This window comes from Salminus brasiliensis, chromosome 5 (genome assembly GCF_030463535.1).
Source record: "Salminus brasiliensis chromosome 5, fSalBra1.hap2, whole genome shotgun sequence".
NCBI lineage: Eukaryota > Metazoa > Chordata > Actinopteri > Characiformes > Bryconidae > Salminus > Salminus brasiliensis.
Genome location: NC_132882.1, coordinates 40093239 through 40119329, shown reverse-complemented (window position 1 = coordinate 40119329; position 26091 = coordinate 40093239). Strand labels below are relative to the sequence as shown.

The 26091-nt window shown below is 41.7% G+C and overlaps 2 protein-coding genes across 2 annotated transcripts; both read left to right on the top strand.

Annotated features, from left to right (window-relative positions):
• Nucleotides 1–1110: 1110 nt before the first annotated feature.
• On the top strand, nucleotides 1111–4744 carry klhl38b (kelch-like family member 38b). The gene is made up of 4 exons (XM_072679009.1): nucleotides 1111–1136; nucleotides 2652–4005; nucleotides 4102–4207; nucleotides 4295–4744. Exons 1-4 carry the CDS (start codon nucleotides 1111–1113, stop codon nucleotides 4582–4584), a joined length of 1776 nt encoding a protein of 591 aa, XP_072535110.1. The 3' UTR covers nucleotides 4585–4744.
• Nucleotides 4745–15035: 10291 nt separating this feature from the next.
• Nucleotides 15036–24111, top strand: fbxo32 (F-box protein 32). Its single transcript, XM_072679008.1, has 9 exons — nucleotides 15036–15262; nucleotides 16000–16112; nucleotides 16212–16261; nucleotides 16349–16441; nucleotides 20276–20369; nucleotides 21306–21490; nucleotides 21746–21928; nucleotides 22043–22186; nucleotides 22511–24111. Exons 1-9 carry the CDS (start codon nucleotides 15147–15149, stop codon nucleotides 22598–22600), a joined length of 1068 nt encoding a protein of 355 aa, XP_072535109.1. The 5' UTR covers nucleotides 15036–15146; the 3' UTR covers nucleotides 22601–24111.
• The last annotated feature ends 1980 nt before the right edge of the window (nucleotides 24112–26091 follow it).

The window sequence follows — 26091 nt, the reverse complement described above, 5'->3', positions numbered from 1 at the left end:
AGCTTGAACCCCAGTGTCAAAACAGCAGCAGATGCTAACCTGTCACTGCTTGTTGGCCTATGTGACATACTGTAGTTGTGGCAAATGGGACACCCAACACCCAGTTGCTCAATGTTCAGTGTACTGTGTAGGATGGAACAGTCGTTCCTAGAAAAGCTACTTTTACTTCAACTGGTTTCAACTGGAAATAATCTTAGAATATACATGCAGTACTGTACGGTATATACTGTATATAGTTTGAGTAACCCTGGTCTTTACTGAGAATAAGTGACCACAAAATCAGTTGATCTCCAAAAGAAATAAAATTAAATATTAATTGATATTGCAACATTTTAAGCAAAATTAGTGGGGGTTTTTTTTCAGTAAAAAAACAGAAGTGCCTCAAGAATTCTGAGCTCTCAGATAACATATACCAGGTTATCAGACTCTAATTAGCTTGTTAGGGCTATGGCGTGTTTACAATGTGATGTGATGTGATGTGAAAGTAGCTTAGACAATACCCCGTCTCACATTGCCATCTGATTTAAACCCACAATAGATATGGCTTCAGACATGTCCACAATCCCAACTCCTCCTCGACAGGCCTCATCACCTCAGTGTTTGGTATTGGCTGCTGTAGTAACCCAGAGCTAGCTGCTGGGGGGCTTAGCTTGGAACTTGAAAGGGAAGGGGGGTCTTTCCAAGCACATGGCCAGCTCCTGGAATGTCTGTTGGGTACCAGTAATGTTTACAGCGTTTGTAAACACACACACATGCGGCGGTGGATCATGGGGGCAACTCAGCTGCAGCTATGCAGACAGTCGAGAAGCTGGAGCGTCACATGTCGGTGTTAGGGGGAGTAGTTGTGGCTCTGACGGAGACAAGGGCTTTCTATTTTTAGGGAGGCTGGAATGTACACAGAGGCCTCGTGGAAGGAGAGCTTGACAACAAACACCCCAACGCGATCCTCTATAAACATCCACCTTCTACTCTTTCAGACCGCTCCAAAGATTCAAAGAGAGAGAGAGACAGAGAGACAGAGAGAGTGTAAGAGAGAGAGAGATGATTCACAGTTCTGCATGTGCATGAACTTGCAGAAGCAGACACAAAGCAGACACCAAAACATATAGGATGTGCTACAAGGTGGCTGAGACCAGGTAAGGCAAGCTGTACCTGAGAATTTTGGTCACTAGGGTGGTCTTTAACTGGTGGACACTGTCATTTGGTATTGATAAATGCATGGTCTTTGATTGATAGGGTTGTGTGTACAGTCCTCAGGTTGACAGTTATGGGGTCAAATATGAGAGTGCACTGAAGCAACCAAATGAATTAAATGAATGAGTATGCCATTATTCTTACCTTATTCTAGCTAATTAAAATACAATGTATTATGTGTGTAACAATCTTATTAAGAGTGTATGAGCCTCAGGCATGTTGACGTCTTGAAGCCACATGAATTGTAAATTTGACGATCACACAAAATGACTCACCACTCACTTTCCTCTCAGCATATCGTCTGAGATGGACATTATTATACATAAATAATGTGTTTAGAAATACTACATTCTTAGATCCTATGGAAGAAAGGGTACTAATAATCGCACCTACCAAAACCAATTGGTGTGCTAACGGCTAAGACCGTATACATCTTGACGTTGTTAGTCTATGTATTTAAATGGATGGTAGGGATGATAGCCTATGTATATTGTATTCTATCTGTGTAAATATTTGGTTTCATAAAAGTCCTTTCAGTGGCTGAATCTTAAATGTAAATGTAAATGTAATTTTCGTAAATGTATGATCTTTTTGACGTTTAAAGAATTACCATGGGATGTACATATTCTGGAAAGAACCCATCAACTGCTCTAGAACCTAATGTAAAGATTTACAAAAATGATTCACACTTTTTTAAAATGTGGTTCTCTAAGGTAGTGGTTCTTGAACTGACCCTCAGGAACCCCAAGTTGGTCCACTTTTCTATGACTTCTATGGGCCTGTTTTGTCACCTGGCATTAACATGTGTTTTGTAACTGGATAGTATCTGGATCCACTTTGACCGAATCCTGATTCTGTTTACACTTAAATTAAAATGCGTCCCCAGTGTGACCAGATGAGATCCGATTTTACTTTCCAGCGTAAAAAAGCACAGGAACACTGGGGGTTCTACAATGCCGTGGAACTATGGATAGTTTCTGCATTCCCATAACAGCTCTATCAAACAATGCAACAGGTTGTTTAAACTGCCACTGGAATAAATTCTGTAATACACACAAACACATACACGAGAAAGAAGCCAAGATCCACAGTTTTTCCGACAGACGTATTTCCACTCGCCTGACGGAATGCGATTAAAATGATCCAATCACAGAAAGTGATCCGATCATAGTGCGATCACACTGCATCTTGGGGGTTTTTACACCTTACAACTCATTTTTCATGCTGACAAGTGAATCTGAATGTGAACCAATCACCAAAAACACTGTTAATGCCAGGTGTAACAGGCCCAATGTCTGGTGAGCAAAAATCTGGAACATCTGGTGGTCCCCGAGGACTGGAAGAGAGCTGCTTTTTAGGGACCTTTTAGAGACTTTTGGTCTTAACATTGACCAAATAATTCCAAATCACTGATGTGGGATAAATTGTTGAACCTGTTGTCTCCTCTTACTTGACAGCATAGAGGGACCTTTAACAGAGGTCCTTCACTACAAAGACCAGGAGCTGATGGAAACCCTGCCCTTACAGCTGAACAGCTTGAGGAAGGAGCAGATCCTTACAGATGTTGTCCTTTGTTCAGATGGCAAGGAGATTCCCTGCCACCGGAATGTTTTGGTGTCCAGCAGCCCTTACTTCTACGCTATGTTCTGCAGCAACTTTCGGGAGAGCCAGCAGGCCCATGTGGATGTGCAGGGAGTTCCCTATGACATCTTGAATAGCATTGTGGACTACGTTTACACGGGAAGCATCAGCATCACAATGGAGCTGGTTCTCCCTCTGATGCAAGCCGCTGCTATGCTACAGTACGCCCGACTTTTCGAAGCCTGCTCAACCTTCCTTCAGGCCCAGCTCAGCCCGGACAACTGCCTGAGCATGATCCGCCTCTCCGAGATCCTGCACTGTGTCAGTCTGCAGGACAAAGCCCGAGAGGTGGCTGTGAGAAGCTTCTCGGACGTTGTGTCTTCTGAGGACTTCTGTGAGCTGTCCCTGCATGAGCTGGTGGGCTACCTGGAGGATGACCAACTGTGTGCAGAGGAGGAGCAGGTGTTCGAGATCCTCCTGGCCTGGATTCATCATGACCCATTTGCCCGCCGTGGTACCATCCATGATCTGTTTCGACGGGTGAGACTGCGACACATCCATCCATCCTACCTCTTCCAGTTTATCGCCAACGACCCACTGGTGCAGTCCTCCTCCCTGTGTACTGAGATCATTGAATCAGTTCGACGTCTCCTGTTCTCTGTTGGTTCCTATTGCCCAGGGGATCTGCAGCCACTTTGGGCAACTCCACGGCGCCATACCTGCAAAGAAGCTCTAGTGGTCGTGGGTGGTCGGAAGAACAATGAGCGCACATCACGCGAGGCACTGCTCTTCGATGACCAGGCACAAAGCTGGCAGTGGCTAGCTAAGCTCCCTGTACGGCTCTACCGGGCCTCCTACGTCTGCATGCACAGTATCCTCTACGTTTTAGGAGGCCTGACCATGAGAGCAGGAGGGGGTACTGTGCCTAGCACCACAGTATACACTCTCTCCCTCAAAACTAACCAGTGGAGAACGGCAGAACCCATGCCAACTCCTCGATTTGCCCATCAGAGCATCTCCTACCTGCATTTTATCTTCGTCCTTGGTGGGATTACAGGTGACGGACAAATCTCCAATGGGGTTGAGAGATACAACACCATGTTCAACCAGTGGGAGCTCATGGCTGCAATGCCAACCGCAGTCCAGCACCCTGCTGTTGCAGCACATGACCAGAGAATCTATGTGTTTGGTGGTGAAGATGCCATGCAAAACCCGGTACGAATAATACAGGTAAGGCACATGAATTCCTTCCTTCCTTTCCTTTCCTGTTGTCTGAACAGTTTTTTGGGGAAATTTGACCCATCACATTTTGAAATTTCCCCATAGGTATACCACATTGGAAGGAACCTCTGGTGCACAATGGAGAACAGGATGGTGAAGAATGTGTGTGCCCCTGCTTCAGTTGTTGACAGCAAAATCTACATCATTGGAGGTCAGTTGGGCCATTGAATAAGCCAGCAAACAACAACGTCTAATCAGTAATCAAGCCAAATTATTCAGTGTTTATTCACTTTCATAGGTTACACAAGAAGAATGGTGGCCTACGACATCAAGGCAAACAAATTTCTTAAATGCAAGAATATGAAAGAGAGGAGAATGCACCACTCAGCCACCGTCATCAACAACAAGATCTATGTCACTGGAGGCCGCTACATCAATAGTCAAGATATTATTGAGGACTCGGACAGCTTTGACTGCTACAACCCAGAGACAGATACGTGGACATCGAAGGGCACTCTTCCATTCAAGCTGTTTGACCACGGTGCCGTTCCTTTGGTGTGTGTCTCTGACAAGCCTTTTCCCACATGAATCTGATCAAGTTGCTGTTTAGGATGTAGTATGCAGTTGAACCCCAGATTGGTTGCTGACAACCCTGGGACATTAGTCCTGTGCCTGCGAACAGAATGCTTTGAGTAACTATGTGTAAAGCACATTTGACAGGAGGCTGCTACAAGCTTCTATGGTGTTTTGGCGAAGACATGAATGAACTGATAGCTCTGAAGTTAAGTTAATATCATGCCAATATTAGCATCCACAGGGGTTTAGCCATGTTTTCTCAGTAGGAAAAATGAACGTCACACTCTATAACCTTGATCAAGTTTGGCAGCCATACATTCTTCATCTGAAAATTGGATCATTTTGAATCCTTCGGATGTTGCGAACAAGCTAATACTGTGCTGCAATCGTGAAACTGGCAACTTCTCCAAAATAATCCACACAAACCAAAGCAAGCTGGTGGTAAAGTTTCTCTTTTCTAGCTGCTTTTGTTACTTTTGGTGGTGCAGTTCGATAGTTTTATAGACATGGGTGCTGCCAGGGACTTTGGGGCCTATGAAAAGATATTACACTGGGCCCCACAACTCTAACAATTCTGTCAAAATACTCCACCCTTCCAAACGGCCCCCTGTTTACAGACTTTACTTTCAGTGCACGTGGGCGTTAGCCTGCTAATAGCATGAATGTACCAATATTCATATTTTGACAAGACAAGACATTTTTATATAGCACATTTAAAGGACATCAAGTGCTGCACAGTAAAATAAGCCCAAGTCTCAGGCCAGCGTCTCTTAAAATCTTAAAATGCCATCTTAGAAAATAATTACTGATAAAGGAAATCAGTAAAATGATTAAAATGATCAAAACCAAAAAAGCAACAAACAACACAAGGCATAATCTCTAACAGGATTCTGACTCATTAATGAGCTGGCCTGGAATTCTGGTCTGATCTGGGTATGATATCGACTAGAGAATAATGCTAGACTTCAGAGGTCTCTGTCACAGTAAATTATAATAAGCATTCTGTTTGAATTTCGCTACGAGTAGCGCTTATCTGGTAAGAGTTCCATTACGTCATGCACCTTATCCCAACACATTCCCACAAGTTCTCATTTACTGAGACTTCTCACTATTTTTTCCTCTTCTACTTGCAGTGACATTTGCACAGATGATTATCGGATAGAACCAGGATTATCTTTAATTAATTCATTCTTTTTTTCTTAAAGTTTCATTTTATAGAATTGCTGAGTTAGGTTGCTGACTTCCTAAATCTGTCCACTTGAATTGTCCGCATACTGTATACACTTTTCTTTCTGCAAACTTGAATATACAATGTAAAACACACACTTTTGTAATGTTTTTTTTTTTATGTAACTGTGTTTGATTATATCCAAAACAACGATTGAAATAAAAGGCTTTTGTGATTGCTATTGGAATTATTGTTGAGTTCTTATTGAGTTTTCCTCTGCCCAGATCACAGCATTTTCATACAAAAGCAGCTAATATGCTGGTACCCGTCCAACAAGCAAAAAAATGACCGCCTTTTCCACAGCTTCCAAGCATTCTGATGAAGGTGTGATGACCTGCTAAGCTGGGAGGAACCGCAGCTTTGCATATTTTGGCTGTTTTACTCCAGTCGCACAGTGCACTAGAGCATCAACAAGCCCAGACATGATCTACTAAATCACTGAGGTCATGAACCAGCACTTGCTCCTACTGTTGTTGCATGTGGAGCTTTCAGAAAGGATGAAATACAGTTGTCGGTCCACTGTGTAACATGACCTATTAAAAATTCAAAATCCTTCTATTGTCCCATATGTTTATTCATACACATGCAAATTAGGCAATACCTTCATGACACCTTTAGGAATATAGGTGTTTCTGCAACTACAGGACGGTTTGGAGATTTACATATACACTATCTGTCAAAATGTTTGCGGACACCCCTTCAAAAGAATGCAGGCAGCTACATTAAGTTGCACTCATTGCTGACAGATGTGTAAATGCTGCCAATAGAATAAGACTCTCTGGAGCAGATAAACATGAACCTGCAAGCACCATGCCTAATGCCAGGTATGGGCTAGAGGGGTATAAAGCCCTCCAGCATTGAGCTGTAGAGCAGTGAAACTGTTCTCTGGAATGAAGATTGTGCTTCATCCAATACTTTTGGGATAAGTTAGGGAGTTGGGTTAAGGTGGGGTGGTGAGCATTTAATATTCTGACCTGACTAACGCTCTTGTCACTGAACATAGTCAAATGCATTGGTGTTTGATGTAGAAAGACTTACCTGGACAATAGAGACAGTTATAGCATACAAATCAATCAAATCCCCATTGCAATTTAAATATACAACGCATTGCTGTTTGCAATAAAGCAGTCGAACAAGATCGATTGCAATAGCTCAATACAACTAATAGAACAAAGGCTTTCTCCAAATTTAACACAAAATGGCACTATTTGTTGTGTTATCTGAAATTCACCTTAGGAGACGGACACACTCTTACAGGTGCAACCACCGCCATCTTTTATTGAACAGCCCCTCCCCCTTGTCCTGGCACCCTTACTCACATCAATTGACATAACATAAACTGCGTATCACAACACTATTTATGACGACTGCAGTCTCAGAATTATTCAACCCCTTCATGACAGGTGTCTTCAGTACTTAGAAAAGCCTTATTCTTGGGTTTGCGTGCTGCAACCACCATCTTCAAATCACACCAAAAACTTCCTATGGGGTTTAAAATAGGCATCTGTGATGACCATTCCAGAATCATCCAGGACTTCTTCTAAAACCAAGCTTTGGTGGACTTTAAGGTGCCCCATGGGCCATCGCCCCACAGAACACCATCCCAAACCTTATACGAAGTGACGACACAAAACTAGGAACTCTCTGGGTATGCTTGGATCAGCAGTATGTCTGGAGGAGGAAGAATAAGACACTGAAAACAAGGAGAAGGGCAAGATGGTTTCAATCAAGTACCAGGAAATCCTAGGAGAAAACATCATGCCTTAAAGCTTGGGTGTCATGGGATCTCCCAACAGGACAGTGATCCCAAGCACACCTCAGAGGTTGGGTTCCAGAAGAAGTCCTGGAAGATTCTGAAGTGGAAATGAAATGGAAATCTTTGGATTTGAAGGCAGTTGCAGCAAATAAACCCAAGAACATTAGTGAAGTGGAGGTCTTTGCCCATTAGAATTCCTCAGGAACGCTGCCAGAAGCTGGTGTGACTGCAGTAGTCATTAAAAGTGGCATGTGTTTTTCATAAAAGCAGCTAATATGCTGGTACCAGTCCAGTAAGCTAAGAATTGACACATTTTCCACAGCTTTCAGGCATTCTGATGAAGGTGTGATGACCTGCTAAGTGAACTGGAGGCCATTGCCCTTGGCAGAAGCCTGTGTGACTGCCGTAGTCATTAAAAGTGGCATTTTGTGTTGAATTTGGAGAAAGCACTTGTTCTATTAGTTGTGTTGGGCTATTTAAATTGGTCTTGTTTGAATGGTTGATTGCAAACAGCTGAAAGTTGCTAAAAAAACAATGAGGGTTGAATAATCTTGACTGCAACTGTATCTGAGGTGCTCACCAATGCCTGGTCCAAAGTAAAACCCACCTTTAAGACATAGTGTGCGTCCATGTTTTGAAATGGCACTGTGTGAGTCTGAATGTACTGTGCTAAAGGTTGTTCTAGCAATTGGATGATGCTGGAGGGTCCAGGGCTGGGGCAATATAGGTGACCCCACGTTATTTTGGGAACAAACAAGGGAGAACATTACACCCCCACAGAATCATGTGGCTGAGCCGCTCTGCAGATGTGACAGCCCAGAGCGTAAATTGAAACATTTTGCTCGGCCAGCTCGGGGGAATGATGAAATTGGTGCTAGAGGAACAGCAACAGGTGTATGTGTGTGTCTGCGTCAGTGTGTTTATGTTTGTGTCTGGGTGAGTGCTTGCAGATTCAGGAACCTTCGGCTACCCAAAGGCAGTGACGAGTGCCAGTTCTGTGTTTACCTCCTTCTGAAGAGATAAGCCAAAACATTATGACCATGCTGGTCCTCTGTGTGCCACCAAAACAGTTCACTCTACAAGACCTCTGAAGGTTGATTTGTGGTATCAGGCACCAAGAAGATCCTTTACGTCAAGCTGTGAGGTGGAGGTAGTGGTGGCTCAAAGCGCAAACGACACTTCTCGACTGTAGGGGGAGCTCAGGAGATGCCAAATTTCCATAGTGTTGCTTTCCAAGACTCATCTTAAAAAGATTGATTTGTGCTGAGCTAATTGTTTTGGCCCTAGTCTTTGTTTCCATGTGTTTTTGGTAAACTTTGGTCGTGCCCTGTTTTTTTAAGAGTAAGAGTTTTCTTCCCATTAAACTTTATTTCGTTTGCTCCCTTTCTGATGGTAGATGCTGTACTTTGACATTGATTGTGGCAAGAGCTACCTGTAGATCCTTTTATGACATTTTAGGATTGTTGGTAACTTTATTGTGCATTTTGTGGTCTGCTGTTGGACTGAACTTGCTTAGATGGCCTGACCTGGCCATGTGTTTCCACTAATGGAAAGTGGAATGTCTGATTTCTAATAGTTCTGAGATAGTTTTAAATCCCTTCCCAGACTCATCTGCATCTACAACCTTCTTTCTGAAGGCCTCAGAGAGGCTCTTTGGATCTGGCCATGGGGATAACACTTACTTTACCAATCAAGAGCAAACCAAACTAAGACTAGACAGGCTCCTCCGCAATCCTCTCGAACCATGTTCCAATTATCTGCAACTAATGTGCTAATTTTAGGCATTTTAAGTAATGAGAAATGTAGGGGTGTCCTAACTTTTCCTGAAAAGAACATTACATTACTTTTTACAAATTTCTTCAGCTGTATGTATTTAATTATATTACCTCCATCTGTCAAGTAAAGTGAAGTTCAAGTGAAGATCAAATGTCCAAAAAGACAAAGGCATGTCAGGTCATGCTGCCTGCCATCAGCAGCCGGAGCCTGACAGGGCACAATTGGCCTTGCTCTCTCCGTATGGATAGATGGCTTTTCAGTGTGATGCTGGCCAGCACGGACATCCGCTAGCCGATGCATCAGAGCTGGGTGCCTGGCACTGTCCTCTGAGAGTGTTTCAATGGCAGTTTGAAAAGAGGTGGTGGCTGGTTGTGCATGTATCAGAGAAGGCATGTGCCAGCATTACATGGGACAGGGAGAAAGGGTTGGGCAATTGGCTATCTAAAAATTAGGGAGGAGCATTGGGTAAAAGTAAAAAAAGGCAAAGGATTTCATGGGATGACCTAATTTACCTGCTTATTAGATGAACTGTATGTTAAATCATCTGTATTATGCCACTCAATGTTTTAGTCACCTGGTACATAGATGACTCTAAAATATGCAAAGAAGGGTTCCTAGAACGGATTCTCAGAAGATCCTTCTGGAAAACATCATCATACACTGTAAAAAGTGGTTTGTTCAACCCCCAAAAAGTGACGTCATGTGGCAACAAGCAATTGAACTATGTTTATTCAACTCAAATAAATACTTTAAATCCAATAATAGCTCATCCAGTGTGTTTATTTGAGTTTAATAAACCCAGTTCAATTGTTTGTTACCACATAAAGTCATTTCCTTTAGGTTAAAACAGACAAACCACTTTTTATAGATATATATGTATATAGATGTAAGGAGTTTATATCCAAAGAACCATTTAGTAACTATTACTATTTGAAGTGCAGAGCCAACACTTTCCCAACTACAGCCCTTCATTGTTCCCCGTAAAGTAGTACAGCAAGTCAACAGCACGCAACTCAACATCTGCTCACAACCACCACTCATAAATGAGCACTAGTTTTAGGAATCCGCCACATAGATGTCTAGGAAATCCCCTCATAGGGTCCTGCCCTGGGAGCCAAACACTTAGCTTAGCTTGGGAAAGGATATTTTAGGAGAAGGACAAATGTCACATGTTGTTGAATGTATCTGGCTTGTGATGGAAGCCGGCACTCTGATGGTGGACCCGACTAGCTGTTTGGAACGCACAGCTAGCTGCTTAGGGCTCTGAACACCAACAACGCGCAAAACACAGAAGTATCTGTCTCGGTCATAATATTTAGACTGGGCTGGAGCTGCTGTGACTTGATTTACATGTACCTTGTACCTGTGTCGAGTGCTCATGTTTGCTTACGTTCCTCTAAATGCAGTAGAGGCTGATTTCGGACAGAAACCACTGGCTATCATATTATCACATAACTGGTTGAAACCTGTCTTAAGTATGTGATATATCTTGTCTGGAGCTCTGTATAAGGACTACTAGCACTGGCACCACGGACAATACCAGAAGCATTTACACACGTTTTCTTTTTTGTGTTTATTTCTATATTGTTTATATATATAAAAAACACATTTCAGGAACATTTTACTGAAGACTAATGTTCATAATGCTACACAACACCTGCATAGTCCTTCCAACTAGGCCTTCCAGACTTAATTGTCAGGAAAAGCCTATGTAGGTGACATATAGCTTCACAGATGTTCCTTGTAGGTTTATTAACAGTGGTCCCAAAATGCTTATGTATGCTGTATGCAGGTTTATGTCAGTGCTTATGTACATGTCATGAAGCCTTATGAATGCACTGTGTAAGTTTAAGTTGTTATGTCATGACATGCATATGCAGGTGTCATGAAGCCTTGTGAATACCCCTACAATACCATGTAGAGTTATGTTACTTGTCAAGAAATGCTTCTGTAGGTGTCCTAAATATGCTTCATGTAGGTCTGTGTCATGAAAGATTTATGTAGGTGTCATGTAGCCTTATGAATATTTTTTTTTAGGTTTTTCAGGTTTAAGTCAGTTGTCATGACATGCTTATGTAAGTGTCATGTAGCCTTATGAATGATCTAAATAGGTTTATCTCAAGACTTATGTAGGTGTCATGGAGTTTTATGAATTTTATTTACACCATGAAGACATGAAGAACACAAGGTTATAAAAGGTTATTGAAGTCAGTACAAAAAAATGGCAATATCACTGAACATCCCCTGGAGTTCAGTTACATCCATCATTAAATAATGTGGGGAATATGGGTAAATCTGTGTAAATCCGCCTATAGCATTAATAGACACCAAAGTTCTTTGCATTTTGTCTGGTAAGTCAATAGTGATATTAGCGTAAAATAGGCAGTGTGATCTAATTAGTTGTTAGCTAGCTAACATGAGTGTTGTTAGACATGCTGTATTCAGTAGTATTTGTCTCGGCCAGCACTCTCACCAAATTTTAAAAGTGTTACAGAAAAGCGTTGGAAACATAAGCTTGGATTTACAGGGTAGAATTAGCTCAAATGTGTCACTATTGCGTAAGATAGGTACTGTTCAGAATCTGGGGGCTGCTTTCCTTGGTACAGATGATCCTGGTCAGCAAAGGGTCTTATAGAACACTCCCTTCTGGGATGAAACGTGAACCCAGTAATGGATGCCGATAGGTAATGGGGTGGTACAGCTGCTTCTGTGAACGTGATAACCCTAAGCCTTTACTCACAGCCTCACATGTTGTGTCATGTGGTTCCACGTATTTAGTATGTCATGGACACTGAGATCCATGACCTTTTGTTATTAAAGTGATAGGTTTGACCATAAATCAAATTCATAAGGTTTCCCCCTCACCCCACATGTAGTGGATCAGGTGAGATTCAGGTCAGTTCTTCACTGGAGCTACAAGGCTAATTTAGCTTAAGAGTAACTGATGCTTGTAGCCACCAGGCTAGAGCTGTGCAAACCACATGCAATCTCACACGTCTTTAGAGATTGTTGATTTGTTAAAGAATGTGCCCATTTTGAATGTACAACATTCAAACACAACCTAATTTGCATGTGCAGGAGTAAATGGTGACTGTTTTTGGTACATAAACCCAACTTTTTGTTTTGAAAGTAGATATTATACATAATATTGGAATTAAACTACAAGAAGAATACAGGATATGGGCCATTTAGTGCAGCTCTGTGCTGTACTGTACACTATCAGCTCTTTTCCCTTTTTATTCAGTCACAAATGATATGTTTCCTTGTATTTCTTGCCATTATAATTTAGTGTAGGAGGTGGCGCTTAGTGAAAGAACATTAGAATTTGTATTTAAAGAGCCCACATCCTGTATTTTTCTCATAGTTTAATTCCAATATTTGAGGTCCAATGCCTGACTTTTGTGTGCTTTTGTGTCAATAATGGTCACGATAATCTTTTACTTTTTTAGAATAAAATCAGGGGTGTTCAATCTTATCCGCAAAGGGCTGATGTGGCTACAGGGTTTCACTCTAACCACATGTGCTTTTATCTGGTTGGAATGAAAACCTGCAGCCACACCAACCCTTTGTGGATAAGATCACCCCTGAAAGTCACTGAACATTCCCTGGAGGTTAGTTAAATCTATCATTTACAAATGTGGGGAATATGGCACATTTGTAAATCTGTCTAGACACCTAAGACTACTGATCATGTCATGTTGTGCTGTTGGTCACATTAGCAGACAATCAAACTTCTTTGCTTCTTGTCCCATAAGTCTGATATTACCATAAAATGGCCAGAGTGATCTAATTAGTTGTTAGCTAGCTAATGTTAGTGTTGTTAAACATGCTGTAGTATTTGTACTCTGTCTCGACAATCTCTCTCGTGAAATTTAGGGCCTTTAAGAGTGTCCAGTATTGCTGCCTACTCTAATTATAACCTTTTGTGAATGAAAGGGCCCAAAACTAAAAATTGGCAGAATGGGCGCATATGTAAATGTGTTTTTGTGACATCAAAAAAAAAGGTGAATTTAAAATGGGCTAAAATATCTATACATACACCGTACTCTAAACATCTGCATCAACAATTCTGTTAAAAAAAAAAGTGAGGAAGAATGAGTTTCCCATCATACAGACCCTTTAAATCATGGCCCTCCTCCCCAGTTTCTGGAATTCATTTGAACTGTTTGCTATCTGTTCTCAATAAAAGTATCTGGAAAACATGGCCGGGATATAGCAGTTAGTAGTGATTTGACCCAGTTCACCAAAAGTAGTGATTAACTGTACATCCCAAACCTGCGTGATCAAGCACCTCCATGGGTAGATCAGTCTTATCTGTATAAAACGTTGGGTCTGTTTTGGGACGCTCTATTGATTCTGAAAGTCTTGCACTTCACACGAGAACTTTGGCCTTCTTAGTTCTTTGTCCCTCGACAAGATAAGTACTGCATACATACAGGCTTTTTTTCTCCTAATAACTTGGCCCCTCTCTACTTTACTCGCACATAGTGCACATTAACAACCCACTACTTGACCTCCTTTCCAAACAGTGACCCTTAGGAGCTGTTACTCATTGGGGAGAATCCAAGGAGCAGTCAGCTTAGTATTTTTAGTTGGTTGTGGGATTTCCCTTTAGGCCAGTGTTTCTCAGCTCCTGTCCTGTTTAGGTTTTTGTTACTGTACCGTTAAGGCTCTTGTAGGTAAATGAGGCATGTTCTGATTGGCTGCACCGTGCCACAATGCTGGGGTCTAGCAGTTAACCTTTTCAGGTCCTAGTTTAAATGTAACTTTTAATGCTGAATTATGCAGGAAGCAAGGCCATAGTCATAAATAAACGTGGGGGGGGCAAAGGAATTTAATAGGAAGGGTTTGACATATTTGTGCGGGTGTCGCTGCACAGTAGAACAGTGCAACATCACTTCAGAGTCTACTACACTGTCCTAAAATTATATTTTCTAGAGGTTTCTAGACTTCAATATGCCACCATTTCTTTTAACTGCCATTTTCGTATTTACATTATGGACCGAGGACATGGCTATGAGAAAGCGCTTTGCTGTCTTCTTATAGCCTTCACCTGCTTTGTGGGCATCTATTATTTTAAATTTCAGAGTGATGGCAGCTGCATAGAGGAAGAACCAAGTTTGGGAAGTCAGAGTATTTGTATATATATATATATATATATATATATATATATATATATATATATGATATATTATTTTTTTTTAATTATATCGGAGATTTTTTTATTCTTAAACTGTACAAAACTAAATTAATACCCAATCTTTAATTCATCAATTCATCATACTCACTTTTCCTATTTTCCAAACTTTCGCATGCCACTGGGTGTGGGTCGCATGGTTGAGTTATCATTCTCAGATCAGAGCTCCTGCTCCTGAAGTGATGTAAAGTGAACACTAACTAAGCCTGGGTTCGATTCAGGAGATTTTAGGAGTTTTAGAGTAAGAGATTCTGGATGTTTCCAAACTGCTCTTTTAAAATGAGTTCTTAAAAGAATATCTGTTCAACGATCAATTCAACCGCCTCTACTTGCTCTTGCTCATGATATTTCAGATGGACACGAGGAGCAGGTGATGATGATGATGTTTCCAACGAGGTTTTGCAATATTGGAGCAGACGGTAAACAAAGCCACGTGCTGGAGGGGGCGGAGCCGAGGGCACTTCCGGGCTCCTCGGCCTGAGAGTATAAATAGCTTTGGCGAGCATCTCGTAGTTAGATCTGCTTCACAAAACGACTCAAAGAGATTTATTTACACGGCTTTCTCAGTCGTTCTCAAGCTTTTGTTTATTTCGTTAGTGTCCTTTGAGGCGCTCAAAATGCCTTTTCTTGGACAGGACTGGCGGTCACCTGGCCAAAATTGGGTTAAAACCGAGGACGGTTGGAAAAAAACGACGAAAGAAGAGAACGAGGCGAACAACAACGTCTCAGGACGGTCAGTGTAAACGCATTTGTCCGTGAATAGCAAGTTAGCATCAATTGAGGCTTAAACAGTGCGACTGCTTGCCTCTAAATCCCCATACTAAGCTGCAGGTCTTCGAATTCTCCGTTCCCCCTTAAATGCTGCAGGACTCGCATTGTAGCGCCGCGGGTTCAGACTGTGACCGCTGCTGCCGTTTAAGGTGGAGCGGAAAGTTAGAAGACGAAGGCAACTTAAGCGTCGTGATTTCTGTATTATTAGTGTTTACAGATATTACAAATGGCATTTGTCGTAGTTTCCATCACATTTTGCCTGTTCTACGTCTGAGAAAATGGAAGAAAACAGCGCAGTTAGAAGTGCGAAGGATGCTGAGGGGGGAAAACCTGGATGTGGTGCCAGCAGGGTCTCATATTACAGCAGTAAATAGTAGCTGCTCTGTGCGTTTGTTGTCCTACATCCATGGCCAGTGTTTGGCCAACTGTTAATCACCCTGCTATTAATACATGTAAGAGTAATGGGATTAATGGTCATCTGCCTGGCCACTTTACTGTTTCCATAGTCCAACGGCACTGGCCATAAACATGTTTGGGTATTTTTTTTATTTTTATTTTTTTACATTTATGTAATGATCTAATCCCCCTTTAAATGGATAGTTTTTACTTGTGTTGTATGTTCCCGTTCATGTAGGTGTGCTTATTTTGATCATGCAATAGGATTAGATGTAATAACCTGTACAGTTTTGTTGATTCCAGGCACTGTAAAGAAGAGGCCTACTATAAGGAGAACTTGCTCCTCTCCATTAACTATGACGTGGCCACAAAGAAGCGGAAGAAGGACCTTCTGAATAACAACACAAAGATTCCTTGTGAGTTATTTGCACCTCTTTTTAAATGCATTTATTTATTTATTTATTTATTTATTTATTTATTTTGAACAAATGACAATCAGGGTTTTTGCTTTTTAGATTTCTATAAAGATCAGTGGATCTACGTCCACAAAGGAAGCACCAAAGAGGTAGGGCCTGGTAACGTCTATGATTCATTTGTTCTTGCTGTATTTCTTCACTGCATTTTTAACTCCTTGCTTGACTCCTTATTACAGCGCCATGGCTATTGCACTCTGGGAGAAGCCTTTAACCGCTTGGACTTCTGCAGTGCCATCAAGGACACCAGACGGTTTAATTACGTAGTAAGGGTGAGTTTCCTTTTACGTTGCCTTGCAGCCAGGAGCGATGCTCTCATTACAGAGGGTTAACCAAAACAGAGTGATCTAGCAGTGAAGAGGGCCGGGCATTGGGCCTAAGTGTGTGTGTGTGTGTGTGTGTGTGTGTGTGTGTGTGTGTGTGTGTGTGTGTGTGTGTGTGTGGCTGGCTCTGTTTTTGCTCTTATCACTAAACTCCAGACAAGAGGGCCTCTGGAGAAGGTCCATCCCTGATGATTTTAGGCCTGCTGTCTTGAGTGAGTGTGCACATAGTGTACTTGTCATTGTCACTTTGTTGTGTTCATCTGAGCCATGAAAGAAATGACCATTGCAGTTGGTAGCTAGTAGGGTTGTAAAATGCATTTTCTTTTTTTTCTTTTTTTTTTAGTTATGTAATGGTTATTATGATGCGACCCAATTAAAGGGCACATATTCCATATTCTTCCTGAAAGCCCACTTTGTTAATATACTTTGGTTTGAGCACAAAACCAAAAAACATGGCCATTTTCCAACCTCTCTTAGCCTTAGTCTCAAGCAGGAGAGCTAAGGTGTTCCTCTCGGTTAAGTGATAGACCGTTGTTTTGTCTGATGCTGGAAGCAAAAGTCAGGCAGGCTCCTAAGTAGATGAATGCAGACCACTGTGAAGTGGAGGTCACTGTCCGGCACCCAGCTGCGCTCAGAAATGACAGCCGCAGCTTATGAAAGCAGACCGGAAAGTCAAGTGACTCAGCTCCCCTTCCAACCCCCCACCCTCCTGTCTGCCATTGGAGAACATTTCCACTCATGCTTTGTGACCCCAAATTCTGATCTGATCACTTGGCTTCCGTGTGCTGCGGTCAGTCTGTCATCCACTGCTAAATGCAGATATTTGTGGTTTGAGGCTTGCATGGATTGTTGTTGGATTGTGTGGATCTAGACAACCACCAAAAAAGTACAGTTCCTAAACCATTTGTAAAAGAGGTGAACATCAGTATCTCTGGACCATTGACAAACTGTATGATTCACATGATTGACAGATTTAGATGAATTAGAAAGCTTGGAAACAACAATTGATGGAAACTCTGACTTTGTTAGTACTGTTGGGGGGGGGGGGGCTTCTCCCAGCTTACAAACTTTGTTGACATGGTGTTCAGGTTTGTCTCACAATGTGCTTTCTGGTCATCTAAATAGCGGCGGTAGCCAAGTGTGCTGCTGTTTTGTGGAGCTCACTTACAGGGATCGAATTTAAGTAGCAGTGGAAAAAACAGGCCCATGAGACAACAGGAGGGGCCGATGTCCGAAGACTGCCCCAACTCCTTCCATTACTGCATAGTCATCCTCTAGGGTTTAGTCTACTTAAGTGTCCATTTGATGGTTGCGTGATGCCATCAAAGCACATGTTTGTGTTTAAGAGCCCTGTCAGTGGCTAAACAGTCCCTTAACATGTCCTGTAACTAAATATCAGGTGACTAATTGGGTCACATCTCACCTGGAAAGTGAGAAGATGGTGTACAGTAAGCCTTTCAGTTCAGATCAATTATTGTAATTGGATTTCACAAGCACCTCATCACATGTAAAACTGGGCCACACTGTTTTCTTACAGCGGCCTTGTGTAGGCTCTTTTTAGTAGCCAATGATCTGTGTGTTTTTATTTAGCTCATTTAAGTGGTCTGGCAATGCCAATAAAGATATTCCAGGCATTTCCAGACATAAGTCATGTTCAAAAGTTTGTGTTTTTATGGATACTTAATCTTTTATCTGCCAGTAGAGGGAGATATCCCTCCTCTTCCCATAACACAGCACAATAGCAGCTCATGGTCCTTGTATATGCCAATATCAGATCTACAGCTGTAAAGCCATTCTAACTAGGCATATTACCAGGACAACATATCCATAATGTAATTATGAAATATAGTAGCTAAAAGTTTTGGTCAGTGGTTGTGAGTAAGAAGGGCCGAGGTTAGGTGGGGAGGGGCAGAGTGTGGCAACATTTATGGGGAGGGGAGGCACCTACCTGACAGAGCTTGTGATGTAGTATAGGGGAAGGGAGTTGGACTTGGCCTTACAGGCCACAGGTGTAGAATTCTGTCATCTTCCTATTCCTTGACTAGTCACAGATTATCACTGAATATTGTTTCTTTTTTCTGTAATTGCATTTTATTAGTAAAAAGCTTTAATCAGAGATGTATCCAATTACTTTTTGCTAGTGAAATTGTAATTCCAGATACACTACATCATTCTGACTAGTTTAAGTCTAACTTGAATTGTCAACATCTAAAACTGTAAGCTCTGAAATTGCACATCTTGAATGTATATTAAAAAAGGTTATATCTTGAATTAGCATTTGCACTAATGATTCAGGCTAAAACAACTTGCATAGATGCACATTTTGAAACTCTCTTTTGCATATTCCTATTTCTGTCTTCAGCATTTTTCAAACAAAACACAACAAATGTTGTAATTCCTCATTGTTGGCACCCAAGAGAATCAACTTCTATGTGGTTTTCATCTGAAATGAATTCCTGCAAGTTAGTTTCAGTGGCAATTATCGGGGGTCCAAGCACTTTGCAGCAGTAGAATGCCAAAATGGTTCATTGTTTTATAGAATAGATTCTATTTATAAAAGAAGTGAACATTGCTATTGAATAAAGCTAGAACGGCTTGCACTTACATAGACAAAAAAAAATAATCGCTATTATTGATCACCACTAATCAGCTGTAATTTCTTAACACTGACCAACATAGTAGGCTCTAACTGGCCAGTGGAATAAACTGTGTGCAGACTCTCAAATTAAAAAAGATAGTGAGAGAGGAACAGAGGGTGTGATGTGTATGGAAACTGGGTGAACAGCCAGTTGCAGCAGTAGCAGTTGGTGTCAAACTAGAAGAATGTCATGTTGTACACGCACCACATGATGGCACTTGAAAGGTTTATCAAGAGGGCGACTTATTAGTGGTGGTGGTGGTGGTAGTTGGCTGGGGAGGGCGGGGGAGGCAATGTTCACATGTTTTCAGGTCAAGCAGTGGTCAGTGTTTGTTCCATGGCTTTGTCCGTTTTGGGATGCCAAACATGCCACCCTACTCAACTCTGGCACTGTTGCACTTCCGTCTATGTTGACCATCTTGTATATTGCAGAGAAACATCTGGCAGTTTGAAGCTAAACAAAATGCGGGGACTATGTGATTACACCAAGTTGGAAAGGTTAGGGCTAGCACATGAATTCTCTTGACCGCTCCATGTTTGCCAGCACAATGTTGAGCTGTCCGAGAATTCATGTGCTGGCTAGCATTGTGCTGACGGATGGTTAGGACGATCCTACATAGCCAAAGAGTGCTTGACCATTATGTCCTCGTGACTCCTTGGGCATAGATAGCTGTGGCAAGGTCAAATCATACAGGTGCGGGGAATTGCGGACTTGGGGCCTGTGCTGCCCCTTACAGTACGATAAGCTTATCTCTAGCCTTCCGCTGCATGTACTTACGGTGCAGTACCCCCAAACGGTAAGGGCAGTGCAGGACCTCAGCAGCATCAAAATGGTCGCAATACCTGATTTACATGATTAATTTAATGTAAAAGTATGTTTTCTTTTAGTCGAGTATGACTAGGTACTCTTTACTACTCTTGTGCAACAGTGATTCCTTAGATTTACTGCGCAGTTGAAGGCAGTACAGGATTTCCACAGATGCAATGCAGGGTGTAAGAAGTGCAGAGATGCTTGGCTGTTTCTCGGATTACAGTTTGTTGTTGCTAGCGCTTGGACAGAGAGAGGAGCATAACACTGTGTAAGTGATGTTTGGAACGGAAAGTCTCGGAGTCTGATGGCCTGAATTTATGCCTTGTGTTTTTAGCTGCTGGAGCTGATTGCCAAGTCCCAGCTGCCATCGCTGAGTGGAGTGGCGCAGAAGAACTACATGAACATTCTGGAAAGAGTTGTGCAGAAAGGTGAGGACCCCCTTCCCGGCTCTACTAAACCCCCCCCCCCCCCTTTCCACATTCTCACTCTACTCTAACTCCCTCAACACTCAGCAGTCACATTGCTCTCACCCCACTCACATTCTGTCTCTCTACACCTTATTGGCTTTCTCTCTACTTGTGCAGTACAGTACTTTCTCTTTCCTGCTGTATTCTTGCACTCTACTCGCACTTTCTCACCCTTGCTACTTTCACTTGCTGAGCTCCATTTTGCTTTATTTTTTTAGTGCCCCCCAATCTCGCACCTTCTTTCTGTCCATTCTATCTTGTTCGCCCCCTTTTTCGCTTTCTCTCACAAGCAACCTTGCCAATTTCCCATATTGCCATATGCATATGGCCTACCTTTAGATCGAACCTGCAGTGATTGGGGCCTCATCATTCCTTTTTGTTTTAAATAACTACTTTGCTAGTTTTGTTACATAAGAAGTTATCTGCAAATAAGAGAAGAGCAAATGTCTAGGTCAACTTCACAACAAACTCCTCAATCAAGTTTCGAGCACAGCTGAAGGAAATTTCATAATTGCAAGCAGTGGAAAGAATGACTAGCCTTTTTAGAGCAAACAGTAACCTCTAGGGTATTGTAAACCAAGTGTTCCCTCGGCTAAACAAAAGAAAGCACTTGAGTGCAGCAAGTCCTAAATCAGGCCCAAGGGGGATGATGATGATGATGCTACTAATAAGCCTTAAAGCTTTTTAAATAACCAGGCTTACAACATTTCTCCAGCATGTTTCTATGGGCACACTTCCAAATTCATCAAGCTTTTAAACTATTTAATGAAATGATATTCAATACTCAAAACCACATTTGACCAGTTCCTTGTCTCGTTGTGTCCTAGACCTTGGCCTAAACACTTCATGATCCTCTAAACGTGTTCTCTCTTTCTATCTCTCTGCTTCTGTGTTTAGTTCTGGAAGATCAACAGAATGTGAGGCCCATCAAGGAACTGCTGCAGACGCTGTACGTGTCGCTGTGCAGTCTGGTGCAGGACATGGGCAAGTCTGTGCTGGTGGGAAACATCAATATCTGGGTGCACCGTATGGAGAACATTCTGCAGTGGCAGCAGCAGCTGGACAACATTCAGATCAACAGGGTGAGAGTAGCATCCTTTTTAAAGAAAGCTTTGGTCTTTAGGTGTATGTAATGGACTGGATTATGGTTAGGTTATGGTTATGGTTATGTCATCATAATACTATGTATGAAGGTGGTTCAAATCTGATGTGAGAAGTTCAGATTTTTGTGTTCTCACAGCTCTGACAAAATCACATTTGGCTACTTGAGCTATTCACATGAAGGTAAGAGGAGGACAGTTTTTAAAGTGATTCTTTTTTTCTCCTTTTTCTTTTAGCCCACAAACACTGGTATGACTCTCCTGGATCTGCCTGTCAGCCTCCAATTGAATATCATGCACCGTCTCGCAGATGGACGAGACCTGGTCAGTCTGGGCCAGGTGTGTCCTGACCTGGAGGTACTGACTGAAGACCGGCTGCTGTGGAAGAACCTGTGTCAGTATCACTTCACAGAAAGACAGGTACCAACAGTTTTATAATAGGATATGGATTTGCCTGCACTGGGCAAGCTTGTGTTTTCCCCAAGACTCCTGCTGTCATATGAAGTAACTGACTGTTCAATGTACCCTTCGTAGATCCGCAGGCGCCTCATCATATCAGATAAGGGCCACCTGGAATGGAAGAAAATGTACTTTAAGCTGTGCCGATGCTACCCTCACAAAGAGCAGTACAGCGACACCTTGCAGTTTTGCACACACTGCCATATCCTGTTCTGGAAGGTGAGGGAAGATCTGCATGATGCTATGCATTGTGATTGTGATTATACTGTATATTCCACCATATAACAAAGTGCATCATGAATTAGCAGTTAAAGATTGGCCTGTAGCTTTTTTTGGCTTACATGAATATTGTGACCCATTCATACAGCCACCGAAACACTCCTCTGGAACTGTGATTGATCAGGGGGCTTACTTGCATATTGCATTTAACTAAAGTTGCAATTAAACAAGAATATAATGAGCTGTTTTTTAATTAAATCAAGCGTTGTTAAATACAAAAACCTAAACCCTGCTGCTGTTCTCTCTTGCTATTGTCTATTACAGGACACAAACCACCCCTGCACAGCCAACAATCCAGAAAGCTGCAACATTTCAGTGTCCCCGCAAGGTTTCATCAACCTCTTCAAGTTCTAATGGAACAATTTCTTTTTTTTTTTTTCTTTTTGGCTGTTGTTGTTGTTTTTGCTTCTACTGTATGTACATAGTGTATATAATGCCAAAAGGTGCAATAGATCTCTGGAAGGTTTCAAGCAAGGATTGCTCAGTCCTGGTCCTGGAGTTTTTGGCACATTGCAGACCTGAGCTTCAACTCTTATTTGATGCTCTTGATCCAGGTGATGGAAGCCTTCAGGGTGGCTGGGTATTGGAGATGTGTGTGTTTGGATCTGAAGACTCCGGCATGGAAGATCACTAGTACCAGGGTTGAGCACCCCTGGTTGACAAAAAAGGAATACTCCAATCTTCTACCTACTATCTGCCTCTTGTGTAGCATATTGTTAAGTACCATGGACAGTGTTTTTCTTCCGTTTTGGACTTTCCATTTGTGTAGTAAAATAACACAATCCGTTGGTGTCCAGTGCTTCAGAAGCTGTGCATTGACTTCTATTAGAAGCTTGTTTCAGGGGGGTGGGTTCTCTGTGCTGGAGTATTCCTTCAAGACCTGAGTTTGGAGTTTGAATTGAAGACATTACATGGTGTTAGGAATTACTTTTGGGAGATGTGCGGAGGAGGGACATGGACTGAATTGTTATGTTTTGGAGGAATCCGAATGGAACTGAATGAATGTAATGTATGTAACTTCTATGTAAAGGGTATTATGTTTATTGTGGTGGGCATGAATACGTTTCCGGAAAGTGGTGAAATTTATAATAACAATACCGTGCTTGGCTTTGTGCAAGCAGTGTGCATTACAGTTGCCCTAATGCTGCAGGAATGCCCTAGTAATATACTCTATAGGAATTTCTAACTACAATTTACAGTGTATAAACTCCCTATTGGACTCTTACATGTTTGCGTTTGTAAAAAGCATGCTGGTGCTTGTTCTTTTTTTTTTTTTTTTTGAGAATGTGTGGTGAGAGGTATGTTTACCAAAGCTGTCAGTCATAATAGTGTGCAAATACTTTTTCTAAGTACTTTTTGTTGTTGTTTTCCACTTTTATACGTTTGATATTTTCAGTTTTGTTGAAGTCTTTTCTTTGGTGATGTAAATACAGCACGAGCAAATACTTGACTCTATCAAGACACTAAAGCCTAGTCTAATTTAAGGTGCCTTAATCTTTCACTGACTGAATACCAGTTTAGCGAGCGTACATGGAGGCGTATGTTCACGTTTGGCTCCTACACATATTACCAAGCTCTACGGTAATGTCTTTTTGTTTTTTAATATGGCATGACTTTTTTTTTCCCAATTGTGAAAACCTTCATGACCACTTGCATGCTCTGAATTTGATACCAAAGAGCTTCCTCATTAGCTTCCATGGCCGGCTGTTATTCGGACCAGGAGAAGCAAGGGCGCCTTGGACGCAATGTCCTAACACTCCTGTTCAGTCCTCTGTGGTTATGCAAACAAAGATACTTTGTGAAGAGCGCGCCAAAAGAGTCACAAGCCTTGATGGGTGAAAAATAAACCAAGTTCTTCTAATGTTGCTGCTTTTGGAGACTGCTTTACTGCCACCTGGTGGGGCTGATATATTCTTTGTTTATCCAGTCATGTAAAAAATTAGGATGGCCCAAGAAAAGTTTTGTCTTTTAAACAGAAGGATGTTTTGCTCTATATTTCAACAATATTGAGATATGGAATATGGTAATAGTAGGAGGTGATTTTCTTGGAAGGAAAAAGTCAGAACACCCCCACGTTTCTTACTACTTAAAATGCCCTAAAATTAGAACCTGGTGCAGCACGTCAGCTGCAGAAGATTAGAAAATGGTTGGAAGAGTGTTTGTTTGTTTGTTTGTTTGTTTGTTTTTTTAAATGTCAGACATTAATGCAAGGTTCACACCACACAATTTTAGCCCTGATTTTCCAGATACCTACTGTTTTTGGAGATCGCCATCAAAAGCAAGTTGGCGTTAGCTCAGTGCTAGCTTGTTTGCTACGTGGAAACAATTCCATACAAAACCGTTATCTAAAGACAGTTAGTTTGACGATTCTTTACCAGTGTTTTGTGGAGAATCAAACCAAAATATGTCCCACTTTTTAGGCCCCAGTTTAGCACGGTTTAGTTTAGCATCTGTACCAGATGAAAACACATTATATGATATTTTGCACATCCAAACATCATGGAAACATGTCCACAGATGGATGTTTTAGACAGTATTGTACAAATGATTTAATGAGACACAAATAGAAGTGCTAATTAACTGTTTAACAACTCCGGGTTGTTGAGGCTTTCCCGACTTTCCAGTATTAATTTCCTACTTGGAATTTTGATGTGTGACTTTGTGATGTGCATTTTTCCACATGGGGAGTAGCATCACATCAGTTCTCGCATGTGTTTTTGTGTGTTAGAGAGCAAAGAGAGTGACCTACACGGTTATTCGTATTACAGACGTGGGCTAATGCAATATTAAGAGTCTTGTCCAAAGGTCGAGGTAGCGCAGCATAGTCACCCAGACTATGGTGGTGGTGGTCTTATCCATTGCACCACCCCAACCACAAATAGTGGAAGACCTTGTAATTCATCACCCTGTGTCAATGATATGTCAGGTAGTCCACAACCACTGAAAGATTCCTGACAAGAAGTTGTGTAGAGTGAAGAGTACAACAATCTGACAACTCTAAAAAGTCATGTAATGTGGACATAGCATAAGTTTGGTTTGCTCTTGATTGTTGAAGTGAGTGGTATCAGCATGGCGAGATACAGAGAGCTCCCTGAGGCCTTCAGAAAGAATGTTGTAGATGCAGATGGGTCTGGGAAGGGATTTATAAAGATGCGAGAACAATCAGAAATCAGCCGTCCCACTGTCTGCTAAATCATTTACAGGTGAAACAACTGGAAGCATGGCCAGGTCAGGACGTCCCAGCAAGTTCAGCCTAAGAGCAGACAACTAGAATCGTAAAGAAGAGGTCTCTAAAATGTCCCAAAAACATTCCAGTAAATTCAACAAGGAATGGTTCAAAAGAAAGAAATGGAGAGTTCTGGAATGACCAGGTCAATGCTCGGCTATTGAGGATCCGAGATGCTGTGGGGTGATTTGCATGCAAGAAAACCTTCAAACATTACACATAGGATAGGCTTCCAGAAACTTGTAGACGGTTATATAAATTAAGGTTATTTTAGCCAAAGGGGGAAATAACAGCTTGTAGGGCATAGGGCCAACTTGTTTCTTAGGAGGAATTGACATCTCTTCTAGTCAAAAATACATAAAATACATAATTAAATAAAATCAAATAACGATGTAATTCCCACATGGCTGTACATCGTCGCTAGTGGAACAAAAACCTTGCGTCTTCAAAATGGTCACTTCAGCATTTCAACATTTAGGTACCTAATGTAACACAGTTCATCACTTCTATTGGTCCAAATATCCAATGTTCCGTTGCAAGCCATCATCCTATTTCTTACATTAAATAAACAAAACAAAAACAAAAAAACACTCTTGTAGAAGTTTTAGTTTAATCACAT